Below are 14802 nucleotides of genomic sequence, written 5' to 3'. Positions count from 1 at the left end.
GACTATAATTAATAATACTGTAATGTATATTTGAAAGTTGCTAAGAGAGTAGATCTTAATAGTTCTCACCACACAAAAAAAATTTGTAACTCTGAATGGTGATGGATGTTAACTAGACTTACTGTAGTAAGCACTTCCCAATATATACAAATATTAAATCATTATGTTGCATACCTGAAACTAATATATGTCGATCATATCGCAATTTTTAAAAAATGACTAAACAGCTCCATCTGAAACAATCTCCAAGATACACTGTTAAGTTAGAAGCAAGGAAGTGAGATGCAGACAGGGTGTATAGTTAGACAGGAAACTATTTTCCTCTACTCACAACAATTCTGACACTAAATGTGTGGATTTTTTTCCCCACACCCTCCAATTATCCAACATCAGCTGGATAGCCTGTAATTCAACACAATTCTGACACTATTTGGATTAAACATCAGATCCCACAAGTTAAGGGTTCTGTCCCACAAGACTGCCCCTACTTCAGATGCCAATTGCAAGTCCGGGCCTCCGGTACTTTTGGTCAACAGCTATATATCGGGGGGGCCCCAGGACCTCCCTCCTCAGGCTTCATAATTTGCTAGAATGGCTTGCAGAACTCAGACAAACGCTTACTTAACATTTACTGGTTTATGACATAAGAAACGATATGATAAAGGATACAGATGAACAGCCAGATGAATAGGTACAGGGGACAAGGTCCAGAAGGGTCTGGAGCACAGGAGCTTCTGTCCCTGTAGGGTTTGGGTGTACCACCCTTTCAGCACGTGGATGTGTTCACCAACCCAGCAGTTCTCCAAACCCCATAGTTCAGGGATTTTTATGGAGGCTTCATCATGTAGGCATGAGCAATTATGAACGCAATCTCTAGCCCCTCTCTCCTCCCTGGAGGATGGAAGGTAGGGCTAAAAGTTCCAAGCTTGTAATCACAGCTTGGTCTTTCTAGTGACCAGTCCCCATACAGGAGTCCACCAAGAGTTGCCTCACTAGACAAAAAGACACTCCTATCACCCAGAAAATTAAGGGTTTTATGAGCTCTGTATCAGGAACTGGGTCAAAGACCAAATATTTTTGAAAAATGCTCCTAGCATCCCTATCACTCAGGACATCACAAGGATTTTATGAGCTCTGTGTCAGGAGCTGGTGGCAGAGCCCAATATAAATAGTTCTTATTATGTCACAGAATCCTAGCTCCAACACTTACTAGCTCTGTGACCTTGGGCAAGTTACATAGTCTATTGGTTCCTTGCTTTCTGCCTCTAAAAAAGAGCATAACAATGGCTTCCACATAAGGTTGCTGTAGGTATTAAATTAGTTATTGAATGTTAGTATTCAATACATGTGAAGTATTATTATAATAAGTCATGCCTCTCCTTCAGGACTATCAGGTCAAAGAAGCAGAGATGATAAACTTTTACAACTATATATCCCTGTATGTCTTTACAGAACCAAGCATATTGGTTTTTATTTTTTTTAATTTATTTATTTATTCTTGGCTGCATTGGGTCTTCATTGTGGTGCGTGGGCTTCTCAGTGCAGTGGCCTCTCTTGTTGCGGAGCACGGGCTCTAGGCACGCGGGCTTCAGTAGTTGTGGCTCGCGGGCTCTACAGCGCAGGCTCAGTAGCTGTGGAGCACGGGCTTAGTTGCTCCGTAGCATGTGGGATCTTTCCGGCCCAGGGATCAAACCCATGTGCCCTGCATTGGCAGGAGGATTCTTAACCACTGCGCCACCAGGGAAGCCCCCCAAGCATATTGTTTTTTAATCAAAGATTTAAATGATAGCAAATGAAATAACTAAAAAACCAAAAACAAAACAAAAAAACTTACCTTGTAGCAGCAGCAAAATGTCTGTTGGGCACCGGAACGTATACAGAACAAGGATAAAGAGACGTCTGAGAAGCCATCTTGGAAAGACTATGCCTTTGATGATGTATCAAGACTTGAAAGAAAAAAAACATGTAAAATATTAATATTAATCACTACATACATAGTTTTTACATTCTCAGTGTTCTCTAAAACAAAAATATTCAATATTTGTGAGTTAACCACAATCTTTAAAAAGTGTAAAAATGGAAACTGTACCTCTTGAAACTAAAGCCAAGTAAACATATCTAATTGAAGAATTCTGTCCTAATTTATTTTTAACTTAGTCTAGTTAAGGCTCAACAAAGTATGTTAGCTCTATTATTATAGATTACAAATACGTATCCTGAATTTTTAATTTAAATTTTCTTCTTCTTCTTTTTTTTTTTCTTGTATAGATAATACATTCAAGTTGCCCAAGGTACTTCTGAAGGATAAGAAAGTGGAGGGTACTGTCTTACCAGAGGTCAAGACTTGTTATAAAGCTATGGTAATTAAGACACTTTGGTATTGGCACAAGTATAGAAAAATAGACTAATGAAACAATAAACAGCCCAGCAACAAGCCCATGTACATATGGATACTGAAATATGACAGAGATGTTATTGCAAATCACTGTGCAAAGAATTCAATAAGTGGTGCTAAGACAAGTGATTATCAACAGGGAAAAGAGTATATTTAGATCCCTATTTCACACCACACACACAAACACACACACACACACACAATCAATCAAATCTAGATGGACTAAGGACTTACATGTGAATGGCAAAACTTAAAGGTTCTCAGAATATGGGAAAATATCTTTATGACCTTTGAGAAGGGAACAATTTCACAAACAAAATCCAAAAGCACTAACCAAAAAGTGACTACATTAGTGTTAAGAACACCTGTTTATCAAAAGATACTTTAAAGAAAGTGAAAAGACAAGCCAAAAACTGGGAGATTATAATAGTAACATACATACTGGACTAAGGATTAATATCCAGAATATATAAGATCAACCCAATTGAAAAATAAACAAAAGAGATGAATAGACTTCTAACTGAAAAGGAAATACAAATGATGCATAAACATATAAAAAATGTACAGTCTCATTAGTAATCAGGTAAATGTTAATTTCAACCACAATAAAATATCATTTTATGGTGCTACTTAAAGAGTGGTCTGTGAGCCTGTTACAGCCTATCTGTTACCAAATTAAAATTACCCCAGCATGTAAATCAAACACATCACTAAGTAAGTATATTATTTAGTGCAGCTGACAAATTTTTTTCCACAAGACTTTCTCAATGAAGAAAGAGTGCTTTGATCTTATTTTGGACAGGTAACAGTTTGTAGATGAGATAATTTAAGTAGCACTGTTTTACATGTAGCAAATTGGCAAAACATTTTTTAAAATCCTGTATAGCTGAAAATATCACATAAGGATAAATTTTACACATAGCAGTTAAGAGCATGAATTGCAATACCATTTTGGAAAACAATACGGCATTACCCAAAGAGGATGGGCACGCACACCTCAATGTTGCAGCAATTCTACTCCTGGGCATGGACCCTAGAGGAACTCCTGCACACGTGTACTAAGAGACATGCACAAGAATGATCATCACATCGTTGAAATGGCAAAACTGAAGAAAAGAACCCAAGTGTGTATCTACAGTAGGATGGATAAATAATTTGTGGTATATTCCTATAATGGAAAGCTACAGGACTGTAAAAATGAATAAACTATATGCCATATATATAGATGGATCTTACAAACATAATTTGAGCAAAAATGTCACTGGCAAAAGAATTCATTTGGTATTATTTAAATTCAAAAACATGCATAAGTATTCAATATTGTATTTAGGAGTGTGTGTGTGTGTGTGTGTGTGTGTGTGTGTGTAAACTATACAGAAGGGGACTCCCCTGGTGGCTCAGTGGTTAAGAATCCTCCTGCCAACGCAGGGACATGGGTTCGAGCCCTGGTCTGGGAAGATCCCACATGCTGTGGAGCAACTAAGCCCGTGCACCACAACTACTAAGCCCACGCACAACTACTGAGCCCACGCACCACAACTACTGAAGCCCATGCACCTAGAGCCCACGTTCCGCAACAAGAGAAGCCACCACAATGAGAAGCCCGCGCACCGCAACAAAGAGTAGCCCCCGCTCACCACAACTAGAGAAAGCCTGCATGCAGCAACGAAGACCCAATGCAGCCAAAAAAAAAAAAAAAAAAAAACTATACAGAAAAACAATGGAGTGATAAAATAGAAATTCAGGAAAAGTGCCTTACCTCTGGGGAAGAAGCAGATCAAATAAGACAAAGGTACTTGGGCCTTTGAAGGTATTGATAATGTTCTTTTTTTTTTTTAAGCTTACTAGTAAGTATCCAGAATTTTAAGTTATTATTCTTTATATGTTATAAATATCTTTTGTATGTAGAAATACTAGGAAAATATTTTTATTTAAGGATTACAAAAGAATATACAAAAGTAAAGTCTTCCTCCAACCCCTAAAACCCAGCTTCCCTCCCACGTTAGTAATTTATGCATCTCTCTAGAAATATTATTTCCCTACTCTTTTATTAAATGGTAGCACACTCTACTCACGGTTCTACACCTTTATTTTTCATGTAAAGGTATTAGAGCCCATTTTCACACATATATTAGATATAGATGTACACACATTATTTATAAGAGATGTGTATATATAATCTCATGTATGCCTTTCATAAAGGTACATTTATACGTATATATTACAGCAATAATTTCATATCAGTTCATAAAGACTTCATCTCTTCAGAGCTGCAAAAGTACTACACTGGGTGGTTGTATCATAATCAGTGACCAGCCATTAGTTCATTTATAATATTTTGCTATTATAAACAGTGCTGCAGTGAACGACCTTGTACAAACATCATTTTGCACACATACAAGTATATTCATAGGATAAATTCAAGAAGGGAATTTGCTGGGTCAAAGGATATGAACGTTTGTAATTTTGATAAATACTGCTCTCTACAATAACAGTGCCGTATACATTTCAACCAGCAATGAAAAGGTTGCCTGTTTCCATACACTCATGCCAACACAGTATGTTACCAAACATGTTGATATTCGTCAATCTAGTAGATGAAAGATGGTATGCAGAGTTGTTTTAATTTGCATTTCCTTATGAATTAGGCTGAATATGTTTTCATGTTTGGTCATCTATATTTTCTTTTCTGTTTAATTGGGCTTAAACTCAATTTTGTTTTCTTTTTTTTTTTTGGCTGTGCCATGTGGTTTGCAGGACGTCAGTTCCCCGACCAGGGACTGAACCTGGGCCATGGCAGTGAAAGCCCAGAATCCTAACCACTAGGCCACCAGGGAACTCTCTAAACTCAACTTTTTCAATTAGTGCTCTACAACTAGGTTTTCATGTAAAATAACTGTTAAAATCTAATATCTTAAAATCCACTCATTATATAAACCAATAGCATGTAAACTGTAAGACTTGTCTACACATCAAATGAATTCATTTCATGAGTTAAGTTTCCAAGTGCAAGGCACTGCGCATGCAGAAGAGCTACCGAGTCCTCACTGTGGTCTACAAGGCCCTATGTGAGCTGGCCCCTGCCTATCACTCCATACCACTCTCCTACTGGCTCACTATGAACCTTCTTTCAGATCCTTGAATCCCTAGAGTCCCTCAAGTTTATTCCTCACTCAGGGCCTTTACAGTTAATGTTACATTTGACAGGGATGCACCAGCTCCATATCTTCCCCTGGCCTACTCCTTATCATCAGCTCAAACGTCATCAAAGCCACATGCCTAACAACTCAATTTCATCTCTAATTCTAATCTTCCAAAACAAAGTTGAAGTACAAGAAAACCACCAAAACTGTGAATTCTGTGCACATATGGGTCCGACATTTGGGACAGTATAGGAAACCTGTTTATTACTGTGGCACAAAAGCCACAAGGGGTTTTAATGGCTAGGAAAAAGAAGAGAAATAGACTAATGAGATCCAGTTCCTGACCTCCAGAGTCTCAAATTTAGTGGGCTATGCTGGTATGCAACAGTCTAAGAGGAGATTCTCCACATTTTTAAAGAAGCCAGCTATCTTGAAAAATCACATATGGTAAATGAAGGAAGAGCAATTATCCACTCAAGATTTGGAAAACACTTCCAAAAAATAATTCTAATTGTACTAAACAAGAATACCACAACCTTGGCAGGATCCTCAAAATAATAATTCTCTTGAATACATCAATTGCAACCTGCTATAAAATACTCAACCACTACTTTTAGAATCCCCAGTCATGACAACCAGAAATTAAAATTTTCAACAGAAATCAAACTGCTACAGACTAAGAAAAAATAAACTACAAAAATACCACTACTTAAATAGCACTGCTAGGCCATGATATCTGTATTTTCAGTCCTTCCGTAGTCAATTTATCTATCTGTAGTATTTTATTACATTCCTTTAATATATTTCTTCTCCTCTCACTCTTAGCAAATAACCTCACTCGCTACTTCAGAGAAAACAGAAGCCCTCAGAACTTCCTCCACTACTTAGGAACCTAACTGAATCTGCACTCATTCTCAAAAGTTATCCTCACCCCTACCCCATGGCAATGAGATGGAAATAACTCCGTCTCCTTTGTTAGCTGCTTCTCTTAAACATGATACTGAAAGGTTAGAGTTCCCCAGGGCTTCTCAACCTAACTCTATAATCCTCACTTTCCCCAGGAGGTCTTATCCATCTAGTCTTTGCCTTCCCACCATAAGCACTGTAGTCCAGGCCACCATCATCTACTACACGGAACACTGCGACAGACTCCAAACTATTCTACTACTCTTGGCCCTTTCCATTTCTTTTCCACCTACTAGTAAGAGGGATGATTTAAAAACGAAATCTCGTCATATCCTTACAACACTTGGATGGCTTCACCTTGCTCTCTGAATAAAGTAAATTCTTAAGCGAAATTGAGTTATTTGTAGTGAGGTGAATGGACCCAAAGTCTGTCATACAGAGTGAAGTCAGTCAGAAAGAGAAAAACCAATACCACATGCTAACACATATATATGGAATCTAAAAAAAAAAAAAAAAGGTACTGATGAGCCTAGTGGCAGGACAGGAATAAAGATGTAGACATAGAGAATGGACTTGAGGACACGGGGTGGGAGGGGGAAGCTGGAGCGAAGTGAGAGTAGCATGGACATATATACACTACCAAATGTAAAACAGATAGCTAGTGGGAAGCAGCAGCATAGCACAGGGCCATCAGCTTGGTGCTTTGTGACCACCTAGAGGGGTGGGATAGGGAGGGTGGAAGGGAGGTTCAAGAGGGAGGGGATATGGGGATATATGTATGCATATGGCTGATTCACTTTGTTGTACAACAAAAACTAACACAGTATTGTGAAGCAATTATACTCCAATAAAGATCTAGTAAAAAAAAAATTTTTTTTAATAAAAATAAAAATAAAAAAAAAAGTAAATTCTTAAAAAGGTCCTCCATGAGCTGCTTCTAACCTATTTAGCGAGCGTCATCTAACACCATTCTCTCTCATGCTTGCCACACTTCAAATACACTGGCCTCTTTTCAGTTTCTTGAACACACCGTGGTTTTTACAACCTTCAGATTTTCAAATATAATCTTCCCTCCATCTGTGACATTCTCCCCTACTACTTCCCACTCCCCCTTCCAATAGCTAATTCGTAACTATCCAATGATCTTTCAGGGACTCTGCTTAAGCTACTCCTTCAGAAAAGACTTCCCTGAAGACTCAGAATAGATTAAGGTCTCTCATATACACTCTTATAACAACTTGTACTTCTCCTTCACAGCACTCAGGACAACTGTAATTAAAAAAATAATTATACAATGAACGTCCGCTCTTCAATAGATGATAAGTACCATGGCCAAGGAGTGTATATAACTTTTTCACTATTCTGTTCCTAACACAAAACACAGTGTTTGGCAAATGAAGACATGATAAACATCTGTTGAATGAAAGAAGGAAATGTCAACTAATGAGAGCAAAAACTGGATTCAAATTACTTTAATATTCATTACAACACATGGAAGAGGGGTGGCATTTTGTTGAAGATCCATGTATTCATTCACTCATTTATTTATTCGACAACGATTATGCCAACGAAACATGTGCTAGCACTGCTTTAAGTATTTAGTGAACAAAACAAATAAAATCCCTGTCCTCACGGAGCTTACATCCTACTGGGGATAGACAATACTAACAAACATAAAACGGTACTGGTAAGAGGAAACCCACTGGGTAAAAGGAATTGAGAATCAAGGGGAAAGTGGGCTGCAGTTTTAAATAGGAAGGTTAAGGTAGGCCCTTTTAAAAAGGTGACATTTGAGCAAAGGCTTGAAAGAAATGAGAAAGTCGGTCATGCAAATATCTAGAGAAAGTGTTCCAGGCCCCCTCCACTTGGGAGAAAAAGTCCTCCCAACAAAGGAATGTTCTCGGTGTGTTTAAGGAACAAAGAAGCCAATGTGCCACAGCACAGTGAGTGAGAAGGAGGGCAGCTGGAGAAGAACTCAGAGTGGTAAGCTGGGTGAATGGAGGTGGAAGAAGGTAGGCACAAAATGATATGGAAGACCCTAGGCCAGTGCTGTCCAATGGAATTATAATGTAAGCCACATGCATAACTTTAAATTTTCTAATAGCCACAATAACAAAAAGGTGAAACAGAAATCAGGGAAATCAATTAATAATAAAAATTAACATATTTTATTACAGCTAATACCCCCAAAATATTATCATTCCAACATGTTATCAATATAAAAAAATTATTGAGATATTTTACTTTTTTTGGTGCTAAGGCCTCAAAATCTAATGTGTATTTAATACACTCAGTTTGGATTAGCCACATTTGAAGTGCTCAGTTGTGGATAACAAAATGGACAGCACAGCTGTAGGCCATTCTAAGGACTTTAGATTTAGAAAAATGGGGAGGTTTTGCAGAGTTTTGAGCATAGGAGTAACATGATTTGATTTAAGTTCTTAAAGGACCAATCTGACTACTTTTTGAGAGTACACTGTAGAGAAATCTACGTGAGGGATGGTAGTGTCTTGGAAGGTAGTTGCAGTGAAGTAGTGAGAAGAAGTCAGATTCTGGATTTATTTTGAGGGTAAAGCAGAAAGGATTTGTCAACCATTTAATGTGAAGTGTGAGAAAAAGAGGGGGAGTCAAGGATATTCTGAGGTTCTGGTCTGAGCAATTGAAAGGATGCAGTAACCATCTAATGAGATGGGGAAGACTCCAGGCGATGACAATGAGTTTGATTTTAGACAAGTGTTAGGTGCTGATTAGATATACAAGTGGAGATCTAGAACAGAGAGATGAGTTTAAGAATCTAAAGTTCAGGAGAGAGGTCCTGATTGTAGATAATTTTGAGAACCATTAACATACAGACAATAGTCAAAGCCACAAAACTTGGATGAGATCACTGAAAGAGTGAATTTAGATACAAAAGACATGAGGATGAAGGATGGAATCCTTGCTCCTGAGACATTCCAAGGTAAGAGGTTGGGAAGAAGAGGAGGAACCAGCAAAGTAATGTGAGAAGAGACAAGTGAGATAAAAAGAAAATTAAGAGAGTGAGGCATCCTGAGACCCAAGAGAAGAAAATGTGGCAAGGAGAGAATGATAACCTTTGATTCTCCTTTTGGTTCCTTTAGTTTGTCTAACATAATGTTATTTCTGTCATACATGAAGATAGTGTCATTAATCTCTTTTCAGTAAAGATACACTTTTTGGTTTGCTCACTTAGTAGTTATCAGGGTCTGTTGTGATCTCTTGTCACCCCTATCTTTTAAGCAACAACTATCCCAAATAGCGAATGCTGGTCTTTACACTGAGCTTTCCTGTTAAGAAGCTCAAAGAGAAGACTATGATGCTGTTAGAAAAAAAAAAAAAAAATCAATTAATCACTGGCCTAGGAGTTAAGCTTCAGTCTTCCTCTGCCACTAAGTAGTTATATAAACTTGGCCACATACTTAACAGAATCAGTTTCTTCCTCTGTAAAATGGGGGTGATCCTGGCTGCTGCCTCCACCCAAAAATCCACCATAATTAAATAACAATACGTATCACTGTACTTCAAAAACACAAAACAATTTTAAGTATTGTACCCAAAAAGGGTTGTCATCCTAGTCAACAAATTAGACCTTATTAACTGCTGAGAAGAGTTGCTAGCAAGAAGTACCACGGAACTAGCCTCCAAATGATAAATGTTGATCCAAACTGGACAACATCTGGAAGTTTAAGAATTGGAATTGCCTGCAACGATGTGCTCCGAAAGCACCAAGTATTCTAAGTTTACGGATGTAAGCCACTGAAATATACCACCTTTTCCATTCCAGATCTCTCTTCACGTATCAAACTCCTTTCCCCCCGCAGTCCACAACCCCAGCATCGGAGATAGAACCAAGTCTCTGCCTCGGTCCCTACGGGTGGCTGGAAGGGTGTCAATGTATACCCCCTCCCACTCCCGTCCTAGGGTGGACAGCTCCAGAAAGGAGTGAAACCCCTGATAAGGTCGTTTTTAAGTAGCAACGACCCTCTAGAGAACTTAAGAGTCCAGAAAGAGTAGAGGCTTATCGAGCCCCCAGTGCAGACCCGCACCTAGGAGAGTCCGGCTTGCACTGTGCAGCCACAGGAGACCCGGCGCCAGAGCTATTTTCCCCGCAAGCCCAGACGACCCCTCACTTTACCTCTACCGAGGCATCTTACAGCTGCCGCCATGTTGACCATTCCGGATTGTGTGGACGAAATTGGTCCCACGCTTCAACTTGGAAAGAATTTACAAAGGGTTCCTATCCGGAAATGGCGGCGGGGGAAGGGATTCGAAGGAGCAAGAGGAAAGGAGGTGGGACCAAAGTAAGCCCTCGAGCCGGCGCGGGAGGGCGCACCGCGCGGGTGCCCTGTGGCTGTGTTCCCCTTAGTCCTGCGTGCTGTGTAGGGCCCAGTGTTTCCTGGTTGCAGTTCGACAGTTCAACCATCTTCAGGAAAACCTGCCCTTCCTGGAAAGTACGGTCCTGTTGGCGATGCTCCAACTATTTTATTCCGTTTTATTTTTTTCTTTTTGATTCTGCAAGTGTACTCAGAACGATCATTTTATTAATAAATTGTGAGAGTACCCAGGAGAGCATGAAAAACAAAATCTGAATAATCTCACCAGCTTCCACCGCCACATTTCCAGCCTCGTAAAGACTTTTAAAAATTAACCAGGCTGTCCACTGCCACCCAAGGGGGGTGTCCCACTCACTAACAAACTCTTTTGAACTCATCGCAAGATCAGCGTGGTTTTCAGTTAATCTGAACATTAAGCAGTTCTACATTTTCCCGCTGCTGACAAACTGCCATTAGGATCAACTGAATAATAAAACTTGACAAATTTGTATAACACTTCTAGTTTTAAAATGGCAGATCTAAAAGCTACGCACAGGTTATTCTGACCGGGGGGAAGAAAAATCAGTATCCTTTCCATTACGTCACAACTGTCAGTGTAGTTTATCTAAAACAAATCTGATCACGAATTATATCACTTCCCAGTTTAATATAAAACCCTCCCGTGACTACCTCGAGCTCGCTTCTGGCCTCCGCCTACCTCCCCGGCCTCAACCCTCTGCCCGCAGCCCACCCCCATTCAACCCCATTCACACACACGGTTTCTCACCTCCAGGCCTTTGTTCACTCTGTCCCCTCTGGAACGTCCTGTACCGTATCACCTCGGTAACTTTTTTTTATTTTTTATTTTTTATTTAAGACTTCAACTCAGGGTTTATTCACTGATGAAGCCTACCTCTTCCCTTCCCAGGCTGATTTATGGCCACCTCTTCCCGGTTTTGTACAAGGCTTACACCTGTTTTTGTTTATCTGTTTGTTTTATACAATTTTATTGAGTTATAATTCACATACCATACAATTCACCAGTCTAAATTGTACAATTCAATGGGTTTTAGTATATTTATAGAGTTGTGTGACCATCACCACAATGTTATGTTTTTCTCAACTAATCATCTGAGCTCTTAGGGACAGAAATCATGTCTTACTCATTTTTGTAAACTCAGCACATACTACCTGCCTGGCACATAGGAGGCTCTCAACAAATATTTGTTGAATAAGTGAATGTTACATGCACACATGAATTATTGACTCGATTAGAATGGCAAGCTTGCAAATTTGCTTCCATGAAGCTGCCCATAGGACTGGATCAAAGTAGGATTTTCACAAATGCTTTATTGTGTATTTGTATACTGTACTCATCTACATGAAGTATAAGATTTCTAATTTATTGTCCTGACTTGCCAACACCTAAGCAGTTACTTCAAAAGTTCCACACCCATTTATGGCTGTTATACAAAAAAAATTAGAAAAAACTGAGTCTACCTTTATAACTTTCTTTCCTGTCTCCCTCCTTACCCTTCCTCCCTTCCTTTCACAAATACATGAGTGCCTGCCATGTGTCAAGCAGTGTGCTTGGCTATGCACAGATATGGTGAATAAAAGAGCCGTTGCTCTCATGATACTTAAAAATGAATTTCATGTAAGGGTAAATGCCAGAATTAGAGCAAGTTCACTTAATTTATCTCAGACAAAAACCAAACATCCGGATTAGAGATTCTGGTCCTTAGACCCTACATCCCTTCCTTTTCGTAGTTGGGATCAGTTGGCCCCCATGTGTGTGCTTCTTTATGTCTCCTGTTATAATAAGAGAATTTAAACATCCGATATTAGGATTTAGAGTAACATTTAATGTGCTTGTAGTAGTAGCTTTATTGAAGCAATGTCCTGTAGAGGTGCAGCTTACCTGATTGTCCACTTTGGGCACCAGAACTTGATAGCATTAGTCAGGCGGGGTCCAGAGTCCAGTTATCTATATATAATAATATATAAAGAGGTTATTTAGCTTGAGACTTGTAAAAACCACAAAAATGAACACTCTGAGATGGGAACTCCAAGCCTCTAAATATTTAACACACAATGAGGTTCTCATTAAAGAGAAACAATAGAGCGTTTTAGTTAAACAGTGGTGCTCTGGAGCAAAACTTCCCAGGTTTGAATCCCAGTATCATCACTTACTAGTTGTGTGACTTGGGGCAAGTTACTATACCTTTCTGGGCCTCAGTTTCCTCACCTGTGAGATAATTTACTGAGGTACTTACTACCATACCTGGCACAGAGTAAACACTCATTAAATGTTAAATGTTGTCATTACTAAGGAACCAGGGAGAGCTCTTAACCAGAGAGGTAAAATGAATAAGCTGTTCTAGTAACCTTTCTTCCAATATCTGCTTAATTCTTAGTATGATATATGCTATTCTTGTTCCTATATGTGCTAGGATGTCACCTTCTTTATATGAGAACTCATTAGTATTTTCAGAAAGTCTTTAGGCTGTGCTTATGTACTTCCTCAAAGTTCGCTTTAAAGCAACTTTTCCCAATTGATTTCTAGGAAGGTTTTTACTCTCCAGGAGTCTTGGCATCATGCCAGCTGCCTGCCTGGCTAATTTCCTTGGGAAAAGTTTCTCAATATTTGCCCAACCTTGTAGTTCTCTTGATCTGTGTTCTCTGCCTTCCTCAACTATCTTCCAATTGAGCTGGAAACTCCTTTGCAAGAAGACTCTCTTCCCATTTGTAGTTCAAGTTGAAAATGAGTACTCTGATTGGACAAAAAAAGGAACTCTATGACATTTCCTACTTCATTAGTGTGCAACAGAATCACCCAGAAGGTTTGTTAAAACTCAGATTGCTGTGCTCTACCCCCGAGTTTCTGATCCAGTAGGCCTGGGGCAGGGCTCATTAATTTGCATTTATAATAGGTTTCTGGGTGATGCTTATATACTAGTCTAGAGACCACACTTTAAAATCCACTTCCTATGTAATATCATGAAACATTTACATCCATACCTATCATTAACTTGGGGAGGAGTCGTTTTGTTTAACAATTTTATACTCGATATAATATAAGCAATAAAAGCATGAATTTCCCCATGTGATATGTCTCCAGGACCAGACTCTACCCACTCTTATCTTCTCCTTTATACGGAAACTGCTATTCCACATCTGGATTTCAGCTCCAAAACTGTCCAGCTGTCAGCTGGGAGAATTTTCAATGTCTGCCTGTCTACCTATCTGGATTTTAAGTATTACCAACTCCTAGGTTCCCTTCCCTCCTTGTGCTTACTTTATACTCAGATTATTTTTTTAATAAAGAAATCACTATCTAGAATAATAATTTCTTAGAAGATTGAAAGTTTGGTGAAGAATTGAAACTCATTTTGTCTTGTCCTTTCCATATATGGGAGTTTCTCTGTCCAACAACCCCTAGGAGATTTTTAATTCCAGATTGAATTAGGAGGTTTAGAACTGTCCAGTGGAATGCTGGTAAATGTTTGACAACCAGCTTTCCAGTACAAAAGACACAAATTTATAGTATTTGCCAATCTCCATGGTGTAAACATTCCCAAAATAGATGATTTCAAGCTATCATACATCAAATCAACCAACTCACAAAATTCTGACAACCTGGCACTTGGTTCTCACATGACTACAGCACTACCGGAAGTTTCTTAGTAAAAGCCTTTGGTTACTTTTAGAAGGCCTACACTAAACCAATTCATCCTAGAGCCACACGTCTCAAACTTTAATGTAAATACAAATCATCTGAGAATCTTATTAATATGTAGATTCTAACTTAGTAGGTCTGAGGTAGAGCCTGAGATTCTGATTTCTTGTTAAAAATCTGTTGGCTCCTAAGTGATATTGAGGCTGCTGGTCCATGGACCACACTTTGAGTAGCAAGGTCCTAGAACACATCCTGGAGCAAAATTCATATTTCCATCGTTAGTCCCAAACCAGAACCTTCTGAACAGGTCTCTTCCTAATACAGAGTATAAACTTAAGTGGATTCCCA

The 14802-nt window shown here is 38.9% G+C and overlaps 1 protein-coding gene across 4 annotated transcripts in view; it reads right to left on the bottom strand.

Annotated features, from left to right (window-relative positions):
• LOC133099104 (large ribosomal subunit protein uL1m) overlaps window positions 1-10692 on the bottom strand; it is a 52066-nt gene extending 41374 nt beyond the window's left edge. For 3 of the 4 annotated variants that reach the window (XM_061202566.1, XM_061202569.1, XM_061202570.1), the window contains exons 1-2: window positions 10598-10692; window positions 1835-1946 (exon numbers count right to left, since the gene is read on the bottom strand). In XM_061202566.1, the coding sequence (XP_061058549.1) occupies window positions 1835-1946; window positions 10598-10637 (152 nt within the window). In that variant the 5' untranslated portion in view covers window positions 10638-10692. Of the gene's footprint in view, window positions 1-1834; window positions 1947-10508; window positions 10578-10597 lie in introns of those variants that run through there. The other variant, XM_061202568.1, reaches the window with a different exon arrangement.
• Window positions 10693-14802: the final 4110 nt, after the last annotated feature.

The sequence above is a fragment of the Eubalaena glacialis genome, chromosome 10, assembly GCF_028564815.1.
Source record: "Eubalaena glacialis isolate mEubGla1 chromosome 10, mEubGla1.1.hap2.+ XY, whole genome shotgun sequence".
Lineage (NCBI taxonomy): Eukaryota > Metazoa > Chordata > Mammalia > Artiodactyla > Balaenidae > Eubalaena > Eubalaena glacialis.
The sequence above is the reverse complement of the archived record's forward strand: the minus strand, read 5'-3'. Positions and strand labels throughout refer to the sequence as shown.